The following is a 21,792-nucleotide window of genomic DNA, read 5'->3' as shown; positions in this document are numbered from 1 at the left end:
GTCCTGTTTTTCCAGGCACAGGGTGAGAGGGTCAGCTCAAATCCAGGGCTCCTGAGCCTAGATGGCTGGCAGGAAGAGCCCCTCACATCGGGGCACTATTTCTCCCTCTCCTCCTGCTACAGAGCAGCCTGTTCTCTCTGTGATTATGTCTTGGGGGGTCTCCTTGCACGTGTGGAGGGCTAGCATGGAGGGACGGGAATGGGAGCGGGAACAGCAAAGGCCCCAAAGAGCATCCACACAAAATGCCAGGCAGGTGGCAGCCCGGCTCGGGTCTCAGGGCTTAGAGCCTCAAGCTGAGGACCACTGGCCGCCCCCCGTCCGCCCCTGGGAGTGCTCTGAGTGGTACATGTTCTCCTTGGGAGAGACCTGTAGGGTCACTGTCACTCCCAACTCCAGTGGGTCCTGAGCCCTCTACAAGCTCCTGAATCCATTTTAGTGCCACACAAGGCAATACCAAGGCATCTGAGAAGTTAAGAACAAGGACACAGAAGGCCAAGCGTCTCCCCACACGTGCATCTGAGGAGAGCCCCTCCCTGGCATCCGGCATCCGGCATCCCATCCGGCTGCTGCCCTGGCTGCAGGGGAGGGAACGGAGCAGCCAGCTGGGGGCTGAGCTGTGGCAGGAATACCATTTGCTGCAGGAGGAGGGGCCTTCGGAGGAGCCACACCCTGCTCACCCCGCTCAGAACCCCTGCACACCCTTCCCAGGCGGACCCTGGCTCCTCGCATGGCCAGGCTTTGGGTTTCGGACACGGAACCACGGCCGCCGCGGCCTGCTCATCAGCTCAGACACAGCCCACCGGGCCGGCTTCCACAGAGATGAGTCCCCGCTATTCCCTCCACAGGGAGCGCCCCAGTTGTGCCGCATTTGCAGTGTGGTTAATCCCCAGAACAGCGGTGCAGACACGGGGAACCTTTCACTCACCTCCCCACAGCTCAAGCGCTGGAAATCTTCCCAGCCTCTCCCCCAAAGACCACGGCTTTCCTTCAGAGCTGTTGTGGAGTTTTGTTTTGTTTCATGTTGACCTGGGATTTACTGTTAGTCATACAAGTCGGAGGGGTTCAGATAAATCATCAAACCTCCAAAACTTCTCCGAGTCATTTCAAGTCTCAAAATCTGTTCAGGTCATTCTTCTCTGCGATGCCATTTCCCGCCAAGCCCATGTCAAGGCATGAATCCCCAGCTTAGAGCACACCCTGTGTTCTGAGACTGTTCACTGGCCGTTTCCCTGCAATACCTTTCCTTTTCAAGTCAGTGTCCCCATGAGCCCAGCAAAGCTTCTGCAGGTAGGAATGTGGCGTGTGTTAACATATGAGCAATTCTCTCCTGGAGACCGTTGCTCAGGGGGCACTGATTTGCAGTCCACACACCCCTCATTCGGAGTGGGGGAGCATCTGTACTTGTTGCCTCTAAAACCAAGTGGCTCTTTGGCTCGGCTCGGAAGCTGAAGATTGCTGTGTCTGAGCAAACACCTCTGAGACAATACCATGGTGAGAAAAACACCACAGGCCGCGCCAGGCATACAAGATAGGGGCTCCGAATCCTCCCCGGCCCCAGCCTCCTCTCCTGCTGGCCCAGAGTGCTCATGCCCTCCCCAGAGCCGTCCTAGAAGAAGAGATTCAGAAGACAGCCCAGATCTGCAGAAAGGGGATCTTTCTGCAGGGAGGCAAGAGGGAAGTGGGTCCTGGCCCTTGTCCCCCGGTGCCTGCGGGAGGCTTCTGTCCTCAGTGGGATGTGTGCCAAGATGTGGCTGCTGTCCACTGCCAGGCAGGCTCCATGGCCCAGGGGTGTGGCTCTGTGCTCTCTACATCCCTACACTTGGCCTCCACAGGCTGGGGCTATACGCAGGTATGCACATGCACATGGTGCACCCACAGGGCCACGCTCTTCCCCCTTTCATAACAATCTCAGGACTAAGGAGTGTCAAAAGTGGTAAGACCACCACCTTACCCCCCACTGGAAGAGCCCTTATTCAAAAAAAAAAAAAAAACCAGAAAATACATGTTGACGAGGCTGTGGAAAATTTGAAATCTTTGTGCACTATTGGTTAAAATAGAAGATGGCTCAGCCACATTGGCAAACAGTATGGTGGTTCCTCAAAAAAAAAAAAAAATATTAAGACTGAGGCACCGGACTCAGTCGATTAAGCATCCAACTCGTGATTTCTGCTCAGGTCATGATCTCATGGGTCGTGAGATGGAGCGCTGTGTGGGGCTCTGCACTCAGCAGGGAGTCTGCTGGAGTTTCTCTCCCTCCCCCCCTGCCCCTCCCTCCTCATGCACACATGCTCTCTTGCTCTCAAATAAATAAATCTTTAAAAAAATTTAAAAATAAGGGCGCCTGGGTGGCTCAGTCAGTTAAGCATCAGCCTTCATCTCCGGTCATGATCTTAGGGTCCTGGGATTGAGTCCTGAATCAGGCTCCCTGCTCAGCAGAGAGCCTGCTTCTCCCTCTCCCTCTGTCCATCATCCCACTCATTCTCTCTCTCTCTCTGAAATAAATAAAACCCTTAAAAAAAAAAAAAAGAATTGCCATATGACCCAGCACTTCTACTTCTAGATATATACCCCAAAGAACTGAAAGCAGGGTGTTGAAGAGATATTTAATAGAGGCATGTTTACAGCACTGCTACTCATCATAGCTAAAACCTGAGAGCAACTGCGTGTCTATCGACTGATGAATGGATAAGCAAAGTGTGGTCTACGCTTAGGCTGGATATTATTCAGGCTTACAGAAGAAGGGAATTCTGACATGCAACCTCATGGATGAGCCTTGAAGATTCCATGCTAAGTGAAATAAGCCACTGACAAAAAGACATCTACTGCATGATTCCACTGGCATGAGATAACCTCAGTCGTCAAACTCACAGAGACAGGAAGTAGAATGGGGATGGCCAGCAGCTGGGGAAGGCGGGAATGGGGTCTCGTTTCTCGTGGGTACAGAGTTTCAATTTTACAAGATGGAAAGGATTATGGAGATGGATGAGGTTGGTAGTCACACAAAATTGTGAATGTATTTAATGCCACTGAACAGAATACTTAAAAATGGTAAAGATATACATTTTACATTATATATATTTAATCATGATGGGGGAAAAAAACTGGTTAAAAAGAAGACCACAGATTCTAGCTATTCACATAGATCCCTTTTCTTTAACCCTTTCAGACCCAAAGCCACCTTTTTATTGCAAATATTTTACAGAGCCCTTGTATCATCTTGAAATGAGTATGTGTCTTATTCAAACTGGGATATAAAGGAGAAATATAAGAAAAGCAGTAAGGGGCACCTGGGTGGCTCAGTCCGGTAACTTTTTGACTCTTGATTTTGGCGCAGGTCATGATCTCAGGGTCAGGAGGTTGAGCCCCTTGTCTGGCACAAGGGGAGCCTACTTAAGGTTCTCTCTCCCTCTCCCTCTGCCTCCCCCTCCCATGCTCACACATGCTCTCTCTCTCAACCTCTTTTAAAAAAAGAAAGAAAGGTGGTAGGAATAAGATATGCTTTTCGGTATCTACATGTCTAGACACCAGGTTCCCAAGTCATCAGATGTCAGCCCTTGCTATGGGATTCTGTGAGCACAGCCTCTGCAGAGGGAGCCTGGGACTGGCATGTCATGATGACGTTTGGAGTCCTTGCGTGATGTTGCTTTTGATGGTGCAAGGCTCCAAAATGGGGAACCGCTCTTGATAAGGTTGTAAACAAAATTTACAATACACAGCATGGTATCTCTTTGGAAAATCCTCGCCAGACCCCCGGGGGCAAAATACTCTGTCGCTAACGTCGTGTTAGACTGCCAGCTCAGAGAGCAGTTATGGGGCCTCACTTCAGTGAGTGTCCACTGGGACATTCAAAAACATGCATGAGACGCTACAATGGCAGGCTCCCAGGGTCCCTGGCCCCCTCATTAAGGGCCACCAAGGCTCCCCAGTCTTTGTGAGAACCGAGGTCCTCCCAGGGAGGATCTCCTGCGAACACGCCTCCTAGGGAGAGCACTGGCCCTCCAGAGGTGTCTTAGTGAGCTCCCCGCATGGGGCCTGAGGCCACAGGAGAGCAAAGTGCTAACTCTACGGCCTGCAGCCCAGTCCTGGCCAGTCGGTGAGCTGGAGACCGCCACAGGCCCTGCCACATCTTGGGCTGAGGTCCCCCTCAGCTCCCTCACTGCTCAAAGACCACAGCAGCTCAGGGCTCAGAGCAGTGACATTCCTGGACACCACTAACTCCCGAATGCTACAGTTTCACCATCTCAATAGCAGGACCCTTGGGTTAGATGTTTGGGGGGATGGAGTCTCAGGAACAAAATGAATGGAATGGTGGAGGGCAGGGGTGGGTGCCTACGCTCTCCTCCGCTGTGGGCTGCCGCTCTCCACCTGGTTGCTGGTAGCTGTCCCCTCATCCCACATTCCCGCTCCTCCTCTTGGTGCATGTGACAGGTGGGGCGCGAGGACACAGGCACCGAGCTTGGGACAGGACTGTGGGAGAGCCAGAGTCTGCAGGGAGTCCGTGTCCTCCTTCCAAAACGAGTCCGGGACTTGCTAAGTCCCTAGTTGCCTATGGGTTTCCCGCTAACACAAGAGTACAAACTCAGGCTCTTCATGCCAAAAGGGCTTTCACATTTATTCAAGTTTTCAAACATTACTCTTTCATTCTGGGGCCACCCGATAGATGCGCCAGTCAACCATAAAAAGTATCTGTGGATCCCTCTCCCAGGAATCCCACCAATTTTGCTTCTTCTAATAGGAGTAGGAGGAGGATTGTAAATGTCAGGTGGCAGATTGCACGGCGACACCAACTGAGCACTCATGAGCAGATGTACTATTCATCTCACAGAGGTCTGGGGGGTTTTGTTAATTTCAATTACCTGATACCAGGGCGAACATTGAGATGAGGCTGCGTCCGCCTGGCCAGGCCTGCGTGGAGCTGCAAGCCTCCCCATGCGCTGGCCCAGTCTGCATGGCCACGGCAACCGTGGAAGGAGCCACGTGGTCTGCATACTGGGTAGGTTGGGCCCGGGTAGGGCCGAAGGCCATGTAGAGTCTTGGTCTTCCTCTATCTGTGGACCCAAAGTAGGCCCTTTGCAGTGGACTCTGAGGCAGCTGGGAAGACTCCTGGGGACCCAGGGAAAAGAACAGAGGACACTGGCAGATGAGGTAGCCAGCCCTTGGGACCTGAAAGGGTGAGGGGCTCCTAATGAGTGTGGGGAGCCTATTGCTTGTTCTGACATTGGGACTCATGGGTGAGGAGGGGCCCCGGGTGGAGCTTGGCGGGACAGCAGGGACAGGAGGCCAGTGGAGCACCTCTGAACCGTGGGCAGGCAGCAGCTTACCAGTGCCTCCTGACCAGTGCCCATGTCCACCACAGGGGGCCGTGGCCTGGTTCTCAGAGAGAGTGAAGACCTCCACTCGGCAGACACAGAAGCACTGGAATGCGATCTAAGGAAGAGACAGGCTGGGGACAAGGTCAAGATGAGAGTGGGGTGGGGTGTGGAGCCAACAAACACAGCTTCCTTAGAGGTGAGCTTTGGTGGAAAGGTCAGCTTTAGAGAAAGGGCCTTTCCAGAAGGGGGCGCCTGGGAGCAAAACCTGTGGACCTGCTTCTGGAGGGTAGGGGAGTAGCCAGTAGCTGTAGCTTAGGTCACAGTGGGAGGACCTTCCCAGGGTGCTTGAACATGGCTGAGAGTGGCCCATTGGCATAGCAGTTACAGGTCCCAGGATCTAGCCAGCATGTGGTCACCAGGTGGTGTGACTGAGGGCGCACCTGTTCTTGTTGGGCTTATGAAGAGACTGCGTCAGGGATGTTTCACTCTCTCCTAGAATTTTCAGAACTCTGTGGCTTGGTCAGCACCAAAAGCAATACTACATCGTTTTAGCAAAAGACTGTCTTCAAAATAAACCCATTGGTTTTGGCATTTATTGTTAATTGAATTTTCTCAGAAATGGCAGCAGAAAGATAGTTAATGTTCATGAATTTACATCGACTTAAACATCTGTTCCTCTTAAGCTAAACTCCAGTAAAGTTATGGCGGCTCATAAATTAGATCTGGGAGTAAAATGCTTCTTGCTCTTTGCACAGCTTAGTGATTTCAAAATAGATCTCAAAAAGACACATCGTCACCGAGACACATGTACCACAGCCACGCTCCGCCGTGATGTTGCTGCCAGATGACAAAGTCAAGTTTTTGCTTTGGTGGTTGCAGCTTTGTTGGGTGTCAGTGACATTACTTAGCAGGCAGGCTGGGGACAGTGTGGGAAGTAGGGCTGCCAATGGGTGGGGTCAGGGGACAGTCTGCCCATGAGCAGATACAACAGCAGCCAAAGTTACAGGCACGTCCAGCCTCTCCCTTGGGGTTCCCACATGAGGGTCTCAGGATCCAGGCCTAGGGGCCAGGCCACCCTGCCAGGTCCAGGAGGGGCTAGCATCCAGTGAAGGTGGCTCGAGGGTATGACTGACCACCGTGCAGTTGGTGAAGGAAAGGCCGGGGTGTGGTTCAGGCAGACAGAGGCCACAGCCTACACGCTTGTGTCCCTGAGCAGTCCATGGCCCTCTCCCCAGCACTCCCTTCCTTCCCATCTCCCTGTCCCTTAGCCCACACCCATCCCTGAAAGGATTGCTGGTTTAGTGGCAAAGTAGTTCCTTCATGTCAAGTCATCTGTCCTGAGCTCCCCTGTCCAGTAAAGTTGGGCTTTACAGGGGACTCCTGAACTGCAGGGCTGCCCCAGTGAGGGATAGCCATCAAGGGGTGTGGTCTTCACAGTGGCCTTGGATCCCCCCACGGAGACCCCCCCCAACAAGCCACCTGAGAAGAAAGCACAGCAGGACCCCAGCGTCAGCTCTGTGCTTGCTTACTGGCCAGAACCCTAGGATGGCATTGGATGGCATCCCAAGCGGTACCGTGGAAAAATTCTCCCACAAACCTCCCTGTCTGAGCTGCTATTCCAGGCAGGGGTTCCCCCCACCTACCCACTGGGCTTCTTCTCAGCACTGTCCAGGCCCATCCTGACCAGCAAAGGCAGGATAAGGATGCAGAAACTTACATTAGCCCCCTCTCCGGCTCCAGAGGGAGCTGGGTGTGTCCCCCTACCCCGAGGTGACTCGGAGGGGCCACCTCTGTGCACCCTCATGTCCGGCAGGGCACCTGTCCCCTGTGGCTCCCCACTGCCAGGCTGGTCATGCCAGACTTCAGTCTGTGGGGCCACCACTGCGGGCTGGCAGGTGTGGGGGCATGCCAGTGGAAGAGAGAGGGTCCACACCCCCTGGCGTCATTGGACGCCAATGAGCATGGCTTCACGTACCACTGCTGGAGCTGCCCCTCACCCCCTCCCACAGGCGCTAGGGGGACAGATGACACAGGCTCCCAGCCCCTCCACCACCTAGAGTTCCAGGCCTCAGTCACTCTGGCTAAGGGGGCTAAGATTGTCCTCTCCTCTGGGCAGGGCTGCCGCCGTTTTCTAACCCCACCGGCTGTGCCCATCCACCCAGGGTTCCATGGTCATCCACGCAACAGGCATTCCGTGAGCGCCTTCTGCATACAGGTTCTGGGGCCGGGTGCTGGGCACACACTGCATTAGGGCAAGACCCTGGCCTTGAGGGGCTTCCACTTCCGCTGGGCAGCCTAACAGTCAACCGTGAATGGATAGGAACGGAGAGTGAGGCTGGACAGAGTGTAGCAATAGAGAAATGGGGGCAGCACACAGGGGAGCTCTTCACACAGGGCGGCATGTTGGGGAAAGAGGCCAAAGGACTTGGTGAAGGAATGGTGGGGGGTGAGGGAAGAAGAGAGGCAGCCAAGGCTGGCCCCTACATCGCCCTCACCACTCTCCCCTCCTCCCTGGTGCCAGGTGTCTCCAGCCCACACCCTCACCTGCCTGCAGGTGCCTCCTATGTCTAGGACGGGCTTCCCTCGGGGGCCTTGGCCACATGGCCTGTCCCTCACTGTTTGTTAGGATCTGAGCTCCCCGCTGCCTGGGTGGTATCTCCCCCCGCCTCCAGCCCACATCTCGCAGACCTGCTTCCCTTGAGTCTTTGGAGCCCCCAGCACTACCCACACCTGGAACGGGAAGATTCACCTGCCTCAGAGTGACGATGGTCCCTTTGAGGCCCCGGCCAGCAGGGGCATGGGTGGCTAATGGAATATTCACAATGTCTCCCTTGCTTCCCTTTGTTCTGCACTAGAAAAGTGTTCCTGTGATGGACATTTAATTCCAGAGGCTGCTACCTGCTTCCTATCTCTCTTTGCTCAAAAAATTAAATGCGGATGTGCCCGTGCTCCAGCTATAATAATCTCCCTCGGTGGGGAGGGAGTGTGGCTGGAATGGGAGAACATTAGAATCTTCACAGAGGGACAATTATTGAAGGAACTAGATTAATGAGGTGTCATAACAACTTAGCTAGATCTGTGGCTGACCTTTCTCATGGAGAATGGGCTTGATAAATGTAGTTCATTACCAAGTTCTGACATGAAAATAGGATCACACTCTGGGCTCCCCAGAAAGCTGATCAATATTTTATCAGCCAAAGCAGACCTGGTCCGGGAGCAGGAGGAGCCCCCCACACCTGAACTGGCAGGAAGCCTGGGGCCAGGGCTCAGGGCCGCCCCAGTGGCCACAACACAAAGAGGGCCCCTGGGCTGGCAGGAAAGTGGCTGGCCTCAGGCTGCTCATCTCTGTCAGGCTGACCGGGACATAAGCTTCCCTCCCCAAGGGGCCCCAGAGCAGGAGTGTCTGTGGGTGGTAGGAAAGGGGAGAGGAAATCTTCTGTCAGTGGCCACCTGTGCCAGGCCTTGGACGTTGATGAGGGGGTTAGTGACAAACAAGCCTTGCCCCAGCTCCCTCTGTGACATCAGGCCTGCCTCAAGAACCCCTCAGGCCTGGCTGACTACATGGGCTTTACAGAGTCCTTTTACGTTTCCTTTCATGTCATGACCGTGGATGATAGTGAGAGATTATTACTGCCCCCATTCTGCGGGAGCAAGTGGACATGGGAAGGGTGGGGAATGAACACCTTTCCTTGGGTCTCATAGCTAGCCGAGGCAGAACCAGATGGTCTCCTGACTTCCCGTCCAGTGCTCTGTCCAGCCTCGTGATGACCATCGTTGATGGGGTTGGCATCAGCAGCCTATGATGAAGTCACATGCAAGGTTGTTACAGGGTGGTCCCGCGTCCCGGCTTCCTTACGAGACAGTCTGTCCTGAAGCCATTAAGACTCAGTTGTCACCCATATTCCCTGATTAACTCATTCAACAAGCATTTCACAGAGCTTAGTGCTGCACGTGTGACTGTTCGGTCTAGTCCCACCTGCCTGGAACCTGCAGGGCCGTGAGGGGGATATGACAGACGCTAACACCCCATCCAGATTCCCTCAGCCAACCCCTGAGTTTGTGTGTGGCTTTGGGAGACAGCTGCCCATGACCCTGACGGACAGCATCCAACCTCAGATCCCTACATCTTCATCCTCCAGGGCCCTGCAGGCCTCAGGAGTGTGCTCCGTCCTCATGTGGGGAGTTCAGAAGCACTGGATGGGCTGGTGGGTAGTGTGCCTGAAGCAATCCTTGGCCAGCAAGGAATGGATGTTGGCAGAAGAGTGCCCCGCACCGTCACACCTGAGTGGAGCGGCTCAGAGGCCTGTTGGACACAGTCTCTTGAAGGTTCCATGGCACCAAGCTCTAGCCGCCCACACTGTCATCCCACCCCTTTTGTTGGCTTTCCCCCTCTCCGATCTCATTTCCCTCTTCCTCCATGCATTGCTTAGGGCCATCTCCAAGCATACTACTCAGTCTAGGTCCTTGCCCCATGGGCTGCTCTGCGGGAGCCCAGATCCCAACCTAAAAGGACAGGCCTCACAAAAAGCGATCCACACTGGGCTGAGAGTAGAGAGCCGGAGGCAGGGAGGCTGTCCTGTGTGTGCAAGGGGGGGAGCAAGGCTTCCCCACAGAGGAGGCTGAGCTGGGCCCTGAAGAAAGCAGAAAGAAGAGGAGGGGAGAGAGTCTGCAAGAAGGCCCCAAGAGAGGTGTGCATGGGCTGTGGTCAGAGCTCCATGAGCTTATGGGTCTAGAAGAGACCTCCCTGGAATTCTCCAAGCCTCATGATAGGCTTTGACCCAGCCAAGGCCACCCTTATTGGTGACACAAACCTCTCTTTACCTGGAAACCACCAAGACTAAGAGGAAACATTTAAGTGACTTTCCCAGCATATGGAGAGAAATGTCTGTGGGCAAACTGTGTCCATCCCACTCATGCATACAACAGGTCCCCTCCACATCCCAGCTCTGCTGAGCAGGAGCCCTGCTCAGCAGCCCCTGCTGAGCTGGCTGAGGCCCAGACCCCAACATTACGTGCAAGCATCCTGCTCTCCAGAGTTCTCTCTGGAAGTCCCAGGAGCTGTGGATCGGTTAGTGGGGAAGTTGAATTCTACTCCAGGCTGACCTGCACAAGCAGCAGGAACCGGCCCTCATGCAGGGCTGCCAGGAAGGACTGGCCTTTGCCATTCTCACCATCATCACAGTCAGCACACACGGGGACCTTGGGAGAGGGTTGGGGTCCCCAGGCCTCTGCCATGCCCCCTCCAGGGACCTTCCCTCCAAAGGGCCGAGGGTCTAGAGGGCCAAAGATAAAGCCTGGACTCTGCCCTACTTCAGAGACAGGTGATCCCTCTCACCCCATGGGACCCAGGCCCAGCCCAAACAGGGGCAGAGATGCTAGAAGCAGTGATGTCTCATCAGGGGCCAGGAGAGTGAAGGGTAAGACCCCTACGTAGAGATTTGGGTGAAGAGCATTCCAGATGGAGGGGGGGTGAACGCCGAGCCGTGGGCAGGAGCACGCTCTGGTGGCTGGTCTGTCCTTCCACATGCCCACCTCTTCACATCCCCTGTGTGGGCTTGCTGGGTGGGGGTAAGGGGTGAGCCGGCTAAAGATAAGAACCCAACCCTGGGGTATTGACACTCCCCTGTCAATGAGTGAGGGAAAGAAGATCAGAAAGCAGAGGTTGCCTGGGCCAGGCCTCGGGCCCTGTGAGGCAGATGAGGGCCAGCCAGGGGCTCAGCATCCTGGCGCAGAGGGCTCTGCTTCAGCCCATGCCAAGCACTGGGAGGGCTCTTCTTTCTTTATATTCATCTGTGCTTTGCAAACATTCTTTGATGGACACCTATTTCTTTCTATAAGACAACTGTTTCCAACTGGCAGCAGCATGGACAGACTTTAGCTGAAGGCCAGACCTAGCAGATCCACAAATGCCCATGGTTCCCCCTCGAGGAGCCCCTCCCATCTGCCCCCATGGTGACACCAGGGAACGGGAAGGAAAAAACAAACTGGAACTTGGTAAGCTGTCACTCATAGAGGCCTTGCTAGGTGGCTCTGCACCCTGGAAACCAAGGCCTGCCTCAAGTGGGGAGAGCTTGCCAGAGGACCGTCCTTGCTGGAGCTAGAAGCATCAAAGGGTGTCCCAGTGAGAGGGCTGGGACTTCGACTAAAATAGCCAACTCCATGGGTGCAGAAATGCCACCATTGGGTATCTTCCTTCCTGTGTTCGTGGCTCCCCAGAGCCGTAGGGACACTAGAGGACCTAAGGAACCCGGGCCAATGGCTTCATTATTTGAGGCTGAGATTAATGGAACGTGCAACTGCTTCTGGGACGAAGAAGGATTTAGGATTCCCTTCCAGGAGCCCCCTGGTTCATCTCTGGCCCCACGCACTCCAGGCATGGTGAGGGCCTTCAGTAAGGACAAAGGGACAAAGGAAGTACCTGGCATCCCACCTCACCCCACCATTCCCTCCAGCCTTGTCTCATTCCCCCTCCACACCAGCTTTCTCCAGCCACTACGCTGCTTGCTTCCGCAGGTGTCCTCCCTGCTGCGTGGTCTTCCCGCCCTGTCCTTCATCCTTCGGGGCTTATGCGGACAGCCCTCCCCAAGGGAGGCTGCCTCCATCAAAGCCTCCTGAGCTGCCCCTATGGGGGCACCTCTGACGTCCAGGACGGGAAGCTCCGTTGGTTGTGTCCCAATGTGCCACCGACACCAGGCACAGATCTGAAAGCAAAGGCACAGCGGGTGTGGGCCTTGGCAGGGGGCAAGGCCAGGGGCCCAGAGAGCTGGCCCCTCCCCACCCTCTTCCTCCAGGTTGATCTCTAGACATATGCATACCTTCCCGACTGGGAGCTGTGTGCTGGGCAGTGCTGGGGGTGGGATGGGGGGGGGTGGAGCTAGGAGCCTCTGCACTCACAGGGAACTGTAGGGATGGAAGCTGCGGAGCAGAGCAGAGCCTGGAGAGGTGGCAGCAGCCCGCCCGACGGACCCACTTCAGTGCCTTCCCTGGTCTGCCAGCATGGGAGCCCTGCCTGGGCTGCAGGCAGCTCGCGAAAGGTCTGTGCCCCATCCTGGTCTGAGTAAGGACACGCATCTGCCCATCCTACTAGCCTGCCCCTCCCTCAGGGAGCCCGGCTCTGCACAGTCCCCACGGGCCCTCCCATCAGAACCTCCCTCCCCAGCCATGCTGCTCCTGTATCACATCCTGGCTTCTGCTGGGGGCTGGGGGAAATTCTGGGACAAACTCTTCTTCCCATTACCCCAAACTGACTTTTATCCGGGCCCCAAGGAAGAAGAAAAAGCCAGCTGGCCACCACATCTACCCCGGGGCAGGAGTGGGTTTATCGTGGGACAAGGTCAGTGTCTTCAACACTGTGCACCTCTATGGACATGAGAAACGGGTTTGCGCATCGGTGGCCCTGAGAGCTCCCAGGAATGGGTATCCCTCCAGGCCAAAGAGGGATCTCAGCCAGGTTAGGATTATGGGAGAGCCATTCTTCTCAGCATGGAGACTCCCAGAGAGCAAATAAATTTGATTATATTGAACACAACAATTGATTTTTTTCTAAATAAACATGCAGGAGAAAATGGTAACAGACATCTGTTTCTGACGAGAATCAATTGACCCCAAATTAGAAGAAAATCTAGAAACACAAGCACAAGAAAAAGTGGTTGGGCCTCCCAGGCTTGTCTAGGGAGCGAGGGAGGAAGGGAGACAGACAGACAGACAGACTCCCCCACCAGCCTTTCCCTACCAAGTAGCTCCCTACCAAGTACCTTCCTTGTTTGTTGCTCCTCAACAAATGGAGTTTTGGTAACCAGGAAAGACAAAGTAGCTATCATTTTACAGGCCCTGACGCGGTGCCAAGCCAGCACAGAGCCCCTTCTGTGCATATCTTATTTAACCCCGCAAGAGCCCCATGGGGAGGGCCCTGTCCTCCCCACCTCACAGATGAAATCACCAAGGCACCGTGTCCAAGGTACATGTTCAGGCTACAGCAAAGCCAGACTCACATCCAGTGGGCTCCCGGGCCAGTGCTCTCCAGCACTGCTTCCTCTTGACAACACTTAGCTATTACCTGGTGCCCTCCAATGGTCTTAGAACGAAGGGGAAGAGCCCCAGACCCACCAGTCCCACCCCAGCCTGCAGCCCAGGGGCCTTCAGTGGGATGGGCGCAAGGAGCTCAAGCCCGTGCCCTGGGGTTCAGTGAAGCCAAGAGCCAAAAAGGCTCCCTCCCCCAGGAGGGTAGGAAGAAGACCCTAGAGGGACCACCTTGCCCTGCTGACAGCCCCACGGCCTCAGCCATGTGCTGAGCCCTGGATGGAGTTCACCCTAGTTGGCCCATCAGCAACAAGGTCAACTACATCATGTCACAGGGCATCATGGGCCGCATTTGCCAAAACACTGCCTGGTTCTGTGGCCTCCTGACAAACACGCCTGGAGAGAACGCGAAGAGTCCCAGGCTGCAGCCCTCGGTTTTCATTTCTTAAAGCTTCCTTTTGTGTTTTGGTCATAGAATTGTGTACACATGTTTGTTTTAAAGTAATCCAGCTCTGGGAACGTACCTAATTAACTTAAGCAGGGCTTATTAGTCCTGTTAACTCAAATTCCCTCATCTCTGAGGCCAAGTGTTCCAAAGCAGCCTTTAAGGTGGGATTAAGGCAAAGATGAGCAATTACAGAATGGAACTGGGGTCGGCTTTCCTAAAGCCTCCGCGGGCCACACAGCTCTGGGGTGCGTTCCCCCAGACCAGCCTCCCCGATGCACCCGGCGGCTGCCCTGGGTCTGGCATATAGTAGGTGCTCAGTAAATACTGCGGGGCAAGCCGACTGGCTGCTCCCAGCTGTGTGTCCTGTGAAGCATGTGTTCTGTGTTTAGCAAATATCAAGCAGACAGACAGGCCCCATCTCCTCAGGTGCACCCACACTGCCAACAGTAAATGCCTGAGAACTCCCCACCAGCGGGGTGGAGAACATTCTCTCCCCACCAGCGGAGGAGCCTCAAGGCAGTGACCTCCTCATCTCTTCCAGATGACCCGTGCACCGTGGCCGACTATGGCCGCCTGAAGAATGTCCTTCTGGCGCTCCAGGCCCACCGGCGGCCGCTCCCAGACAGGGACAGCAGACAGGACCCCGCCTCCCAGAAGCGCCTGCTGGTGGAATCTCTGTTCACGGACTTGGATGCCGATGGGGACGGCCGCCTCAGCAGCTCTGAGCTGGCGCAGGTGGGTCCAGCATGCACTGAACACTGAACTGGAGAGTTGTTCCATTCGGTGTGCAGATAAGGAGAACCAGGGAGAGCCGTGTGAGCAGAATCCCTTGTAACTGTCTCTCTAAAGGATGCTAAGCAGGCCTCCCTCCTGCCAGGGCCACCCTTCCCCTGGGAGTCCAAGAGCTCATATTCAGTGCCTCTGAGAGAATCTTACAGACAAACCCATGTCAGTGTCTTCCTCCCAGCAGCCACCTTCAGCCAATATTGGCAAACAAGCTTCGATGCCCTCTCGGCTTGCTGGCAAAAGACATACTTCCAAGGGGCTGGTCTCTGATGTTCTCATTAGGAAATAAGTCTCCTCTTCCTTGAGTCCTCTGCCTGCCTTAGCAGGACGTTGAAAGGAAGCTAGAGCTGAGGGCTATCGCCTGGGCAGCCCCGAGTCCTCTCCTCGAGGACCTGGCCATTCTGTAGGGTCCAGATGGCCAAAGCCCAACACCCAGCCTGCTTGCTGGCAGGAAGCCCTGAGAACCGCCCCGCACCCAACCAAGCGCTCTTCCATTTGAGTAGACTTCGGATTAGACCCGGTAGTCTGCTTCCCTCCCCAAGCACAGCATTCGTGTCCCTGTCTCCAGCTCAGAGGTGACACTGCAGCAGTGACCTTCTGCTGCAGAAAGTGAAAAAGGAGGAGACTGGGGCACCAGCCCCCTCCTGCTACAGGGAGGACCTTATTAGAAGGCCGGCAGACAGGCAGGCCAGGGAGGCCAGGGAGGCCTGCCTTCCTGCTCCCACTCTGCTGGTCTCCCCCTTATGGCCTGTAGCCAACCCCCAGGCAGGTGCCAGGAGATGCAAGGTGGGGGAGGTCAGCTTCCCCAAGTAGGCTGGTGGGATGGGGGCATCTCTTCCTCAGAGCCCATGGGATACCCTCCCAAAGGATAGATACTATGGATGAGTCCCCACCTTTGATGCCACTTTAAAGATCTCCTTCCTGGAGCACAGTGACATGAGCAAAGCTGTGGCCAGGTCAGTAGGAAGGAAGGACACGGCTGTCGAGTGCCCTAGCATTTACCGAGCATCCTCTATGTACATGGCAATAAACGAGGCCCTTTACTTATGACATAGGAAACAGAAGAGTCCCTTACTGTGTAGTGTAATCACTAAGAACACAGACTTTCTGGTCAAGCTTCCTGCGTTCAAGCCCCGCCTCCGGGGTTGACTAGCTAGTGGGTGTTGGAGACCACCTCACCTCGGTGCACCCTCCGTTTCTTGCCTGTGACTGTCCCAGGGTCAGTGGGCCAATTAAAGGAGCTAAGGCACTAGAGGTGTTCTGCATGGTGCCTGGGATGTGGCACACTCAGGAGGTGGGAATGCTGGGGTCAAGGCCACCATCATTGTCTTTGTTGGTATTTCCCCCTCAACCCTTTCAGCCGTCCTCTGCTGTAGGAGGCACTGCCATTATCCTCACTGTGCAGATCATTTTAGGTGAGAAAAAAAACTAAAGGCTCCAAAAAAGCACACAACTTGCCCGAGTTGTGTTCATTGCCAAGAACGTGATGGTGCTCGGACGAGAGGCCAGGGTGGCGGGGGTGGCGCGGATACACGGGCACCTGCTCTCCTCACCACACAGGGGTCTCCCTGGGGGAGAATGGCTCCCACCAGAAGGCTCCACCCTGTCCTCTCAAAGTCTGTGATGCCAGAAAGTACCCAGAAGACCTGAGTACAGAGCAGTCACCTGAAGGCCTGGCCACGCAGGGCCCTACTCTCAAAGCCCTCTACTCCAGCTAGCCCAGAGCCTGCTTTCAGAATGTGCATTGGGAACCACAGACCCTCAGAGTCTGCTCATCCACAAGTGGGCGACACGTGCCAGTCCATTGAGAGCCTGCCTCCCCGGAGGCCGCTGCCCACAGCCTCCCAGGCACACACCATTCCAGCCCTGGCGGCCACCATGCCACCATCTGCAAGCATACTTGGCTCCCAGCTATGGTGAAGACCCCAAGGAGCAGGGCCAGCCACCCACACATGACCCGTGCCATTCTGGGAAAAGCTCAGGCCCTGTCAGTTACAGTTACCCGAGAGAAGAACCATCTGGCAGGTCCCTGCACTAGAGACTATACAGGGAGCACCAAGAACAGGTGACTTTGGCTTGTCTGAGACAGAAGCACCTGTGGGCTCTTGCCACCAAGCTCCATGGGGCTCCCAGGTGGCCAACAGGTAGATCTTTCCTGGGCAAGTTGCTCTAACCTGGCGAAGTTGTGCCCAGAAGCACCTAAAGCCATTAACAAGCATGGTAATTGGGCTATGATTTCCTCTTTAAAATTTAATGTATTTAAAGTCCATTTCATAAGCCTGCCAAGCAGAGCCCAGCTAAAGGGGCCTTTCCGTGACACTGAATCAAAGGCGTCAAGGAAAAACGTGTCGGTCCTATGAAAAGTTAATCAATTTCCAATGCAGAAATAGACAAGGGGAAATTTCCATCTCCACAAGATTGATTTCCGGCGTTATGGTTGATCTCCCTTTTATTGAACACTTACTTGCTGGGTGAGGGGTCATTTTTTTTAACGTTATCACATTAAATTGCCTTTAACATAGCAGGCCAAACTGAGACTGCTAAATAGAAATTGTCTCTGTCCCCCTCCCCCGCCAAAATGAAATGAAATAATTTCCTTCCTTCTGAGGTTTTATTCTGAGCATTTTTCTTGTAAGAATTTAGCCCCTGACACCCAGCCTCTGGCTCCAACTGAGCAAAGGCGCCTAGAATTTCCACATAGGGCCACCTTTTGGCATGTGGCTGCGCATGCTGGGGAGACCAGATCCCGAGAAAAGTTCGCCAGGGTGCACCCATATCACCATGCCAGAATCCCATGGGCAGACATTTATGGCCCTGGCAGATGGGGCAGGCAAAGGCAGGGAACACAGGCCCAGTCAGTAGAAAGGCAGCTGCCCTCTTCCGGCAGGAGGGGCACTACGGTTCTGAGGTGCTGCCCTGAGATCCAGAAGGGCTGGCGAGGGACATGGGCAGGCATGCACTGATGCAGCAGTGACTTTTCCTTGGTTCCCACACTGAGCTCACCAACTGTTTATTTGCTGAGTTGATCTTATCAGGCCCCTTCTCTTCTCTGTTTCCCCGTCTGTGGCATGAAGGGGTAGACCGGGGTCTTCAAGGATTGTGCCCAACTGAGAGCATCTGGGGTCTGTCTGCCCAGATAGGGAGAAAATATACCTGAATGCCTATCCTGACTCTGTACCAACCACTGTGTGACCTTGGGAAAGTCCCTGCCTCTCTGAGTTTCATCTCTAGAATGAGAAGGTCAGGACAGAGAAAACCAGAGAGCTTGGGGTCCTCCCCATGGCCCACAGAGCTACCACAGGAGAACTCACTCCTCCCTCACGGGGCCACCACAGGTCCTCTTGGCCTGAGCCGTCTCCCAGCCAGGCCCATAGCCCTGCCCTTACTGCCTGCTCTGACCTCATCCCTTTCCTCCCCCACAGCACGTGCTGAAGGAGCAGGATCTGGCGGACGACTTCCTGGGGTGCTCACCCGGCGACCTCCTCCAATTTGATGACTACAACAGAGATGGCTCCCTGACCCTCCGCGAGCTCTACACAGCCTTCCGTAAGTCACCAGGGCGGGGTCCAGCTCTGGAGCCTGTCCTGGGTTGTCACCAGCCCTCGTTTTTTTTACGCATGAAAGCAGTTGAATTTGTTTTGCAACAAGCCTGAGCTTTAAAAACAAGGTGGAGGAGCATGGGTGGGGAGAGGGAGTGCTTGCTTCTGCTCTTTTTGGAGAAAGGGTCTTCTGGATGTTGTCAGAGGAGCCTAGGACTGTGATATAGGTGTGTTTGGGGCCGGCTGGGGGCAGGGGAACTGCCTCCCACGCTGGATGGGGAGGGGTCTATGACTGCGCCTGGAGGAAGGGGCTTTTGGGGTTTTTCCAGACTGCCACCTGGCGGTGCTGAGAGCAGATCCTGCAGGAGGCTTCTGGAGGCTTGGCCAGGCAGGAGCAGAGAGCTTCAGCAGTGACCTTATGTAGTTCAGCAGTGAGGAGAGGGGAGGTCGCTGCCAGACCAAACCTGAGAGAGGAAGCCCCATTTTGTCAGAGAACACCTGCTTAAAGCTGGTGGTAAGTGCATCCTGCATGGGGCACCGTTGGGTGCTGCTGGCAAGCTCCCCACTCCTAATAGCAGGCCCTGGGATTCGGGGAGTAAACGTGAAAGTGCCAGGGTGCACTGAGGACTCCTAGCCACAGCTCCTGGCATCCTCTCCCCAACCCCACACTTTACATGGACTTCCACTTTCCAGAAAATCATTCCCACTCCACGTGGACATCCCAAGCATGGTGTTACTGCAAACGTTCACCAGATGTGGAAAGGAGGCCTGGTGATTCGCTGGCAGGAGGGGTTCTTGTGGTAGACAGCGGAGGTAGTCCCACGCTGTGAGGAGAGAAAGGAGTATGGCTCTCCCCTGTGGGACGTGTTCGCGAGCTTGACACGGGGGTGTCTTTCCAGTTCCCAGCATCACTGTGGCCGCAGCTCAAAGTCTAACCCCAATTACGGGGCTCTGCTGGATGCACTGTGACGAGCCACGGTTCCCCGTCATCTTCCCCGCTGCCCGCTCCTGGCACTCATATCAACGTGTACTAGTTCATAATGAGGTGTGAATGACTGGTAGGCTTCACTGGCTGGGGGAGGTATTCGCTTTGTGGATAGAGTCATTTATGCCTCGAAATAAATCTCTGAATTTTAGAATGTGTGGCAGCATCAGCAGCTCCCTAGGCCCAGCTCACGAGAGCCAATTACTAGATTTTTCAGGAATTTTGCCGCTAAACAATTGAGAGCTTTAAACCAGCCATGGTGGGAGTATTTACACCACAGAAATTTATACCACACGAATGCTACAAAAGTGGGGGGAGCTTTTCTTCCTCTGGGGAGCCAGTTGCTAAGCACTGACCTGCTCATCACTGGACAAGTTCCTCCCTCCTGTCCTTAACACCCCCTCCCACAATATTCTCTCCACCTTCCCCAGACAAAGATCCCTGGATGATCTAATCCCATAGAACAGGACCCAGAGAAGAAGAGAAGCCAGGGAGACAGGCCTCCAGGTCAGGAAAGCAGCAGCTGGTGTCCTGGGGACAGCTCTGAGACATTCCCACCAACGCTTTCTTGGCTCTGGCCCCTCAGCCGAAGATCCTAGGAAAGAAAAGGTCAGCACATTTTCAGAGCCAGGGGCCAAGGCTTGATGTCAAGGTCTTGGAGGTTGCACCAGGTATCAATTCCTAGATGTCCCAGGATAACGTCACTAAGCAGAGCACGGCGCTGCTCAGCTCCTCTGGTTCCCAGCACCACAGAAGCCTCTGCTCCATGAGGTCTGCTCCTGGGAATCAGGCAGGGCCAAACAACAAACTACTGGCTTTACTCTGGAGGAAACACAAGTGTCCTGGTTGCCCATGATAAGAGAGAAGGCCTCCCTGGGTCCCCTAATGAAGGTCGTTATAAACATGAGCTACCTATGGAAAAGAAGGGAAGTCATTGCCTCACCTCTGGCTGTGCTCAGCCATGTGGGGTCTATTTCCCTCATTCCTGGATTATTATTTGAAAATCTTTATAATCATCATTTTATAAAATTAGATTCTGCTATGGCCTTGGACTTGTTTTGAACCAGGCAGCCAAACCATTTATCATAGCCCAACCCCAAAAAATAGATATGCAATAAAATGTAAACTCACAGCCATTAAGGAAGCCACAAAATGAGTTAACCCAGCCATAAAAGCCTGACATGTGGCCACGCGGAGCCTGTGGCATCAGTGGTTTTTCAAAGTCATAGGAACTCAACGTTGAATCCCCACAGCTCTGGGAATGGATTCATGGTTCAGTGACTGTTAAATAGGTCATTGAAATGAGACATATAGATACAACTTATTACCCAGACATCAGTGGACATTAAAGAAACTTCACTAAAACCTCGAAAGTAATATCTCACACATTTCGGCAACGTTTTGGATTTAATTTTAAAACCTGGGGCTGATGGGCTGGCAAAGGTGGAGACTTGAAAATTACATTTGCTTTTTTTGCCAGTGTCCTTGGGCAGGAAGGACAGGGTCTGTGGGATGACTCCTGGCAAGACTCGGTCACTCTACTGAAGGATGGGTTCAGAGAACCTTTTCCTGCGAAGTGGGTTGTATTAAGTTTGGGGTGGCAGGGGAAGGGGGTGTTCTTAATCAGGTCTTCTCATGCAGCTGGCTTAGCTCAGGCTGAGCCAGTGTTTGCCGCTGCCTACAGCTGGCTGAGGGCTCTGCCAGGAACCCCGAGCTAGTGGCTGCTGCGCTCAGCTGGGCTGGTTCATGGTGGGGCGCCCCCTCCTCCTCTCTGCAAAACTGGTGACCCACCCCAGGGAGGGGTGCAGAGGGCTGGTCCCTCAGCAGTGGGAGTTAGTTCTGACTGTCCGATGGAGTGAAGCCGCCCAATCACCCATCTCTGTACACAGAAGGGGGGGCTCCATCTATCACCTAGACATTCTCTTCAAGTGGCTTTTGGCATTCTAGACCACAGTCTGATCTTGGAACTAAGGGCACATGCCCGCCGCTGTCCCTTCCCCTGCACACACAGGACCCCGCTCCTTGCTGGGAGGCAGAGGCCCAGGCTCCAGGGTCCTTGGCAAGCACATTGTGCACTAGCCCTATCCATTCATCACAATAAACTAACCTAAAAGTTGCTCGTTTTAAAAGCTTTTCAATAATGCATGTTGTTGCACTTTTCTGAATGTTTGGGTTGGGATCATGGGGAAAACATGTTTCTTGAGAAAGGATTTTTCTCTCCCTTTAAATTCATCACAAGTTTCTTCTGCTTTTTAGAAAGATACTTGTCCTTTTAATTAATCCTGTGAGAGCGATGTGTTGGATGGGCAGGAAGAGTTGGAGCAGCGAGCTGTGCAGAATGAAGGGCTTCCCGCCTTCATGTGCTAGGATCACAGATGCATCATGTCCGCAGGGAGAGCCTGTGGCCGCAGAGCCTCGGGGAGCTGCCTGTGCAGGAGCGGGACACCCTCCCTTCTCCAGCCCAATGGCAAAGAAACAGTGTTTTTTTTTTTTTTTCTGCTGATGGCAATACCTCTGTATCCAGGGCAACTGTGAGAAACAGAGGAAATGGTCAGTGAGCGAATTTATAAATGTTTTTCTGCCATCACTGCTACAACACAGAAGGAAGGGGGCGCCTGACCTTCCGTGTCCTTGTTCCCTGGAAAGAGGAAGGCCAGCCACAGACCTGCCGACTCAGGCAGTCCTCCCGAGGCGAGCACAGTG

General features: G+C 54.3%; 1 protein-coding gene across 1 annotated transcript in view; it reads left to right on the top strand.

Moving 5' to 3' along the window:
* The window catches only part of FSTL4 (follistatin like 4), a 411,536-nt gene that overhangs the window by 267,792 nt on the left and 121,952 nt on the right, over positions 1 to 21,792 (top strand). Inside the window, exons 5-6 of the mRNA XM_059174572.1 lie at positions 14,321 to 14,514; positions 17,988 to 18,111. Of these exons, the coding sequence (XP_059030555.1) occupies positions 14,321 to 14,514; positions 17,988 to 18,111 (318 nt within the window). The remainder of the gene's footprint in view (positions 1 to 14,320; positions 14,515 to 17,987; positions 18,112 to 21,792) is intronic.

Source organism: Mustela lutreola, chromosome 5 (genome assembly GCF_030435805.1).
Source record: "Mustela lutreola isolate mMusLut2 chromosome 5, mMusLut2.pri, whole genome shotgun sequence".
NCBI classification, from domain to species: domain Eukaryota; kingdom Metazoa; phylum Chordata; class Mammalia; order Carnivora; family Mustelidae; genus Mustela; species Mustela lutreola.
This window is presented reverse-complemented; position numbering and strand designations above follow the sequence as displayed.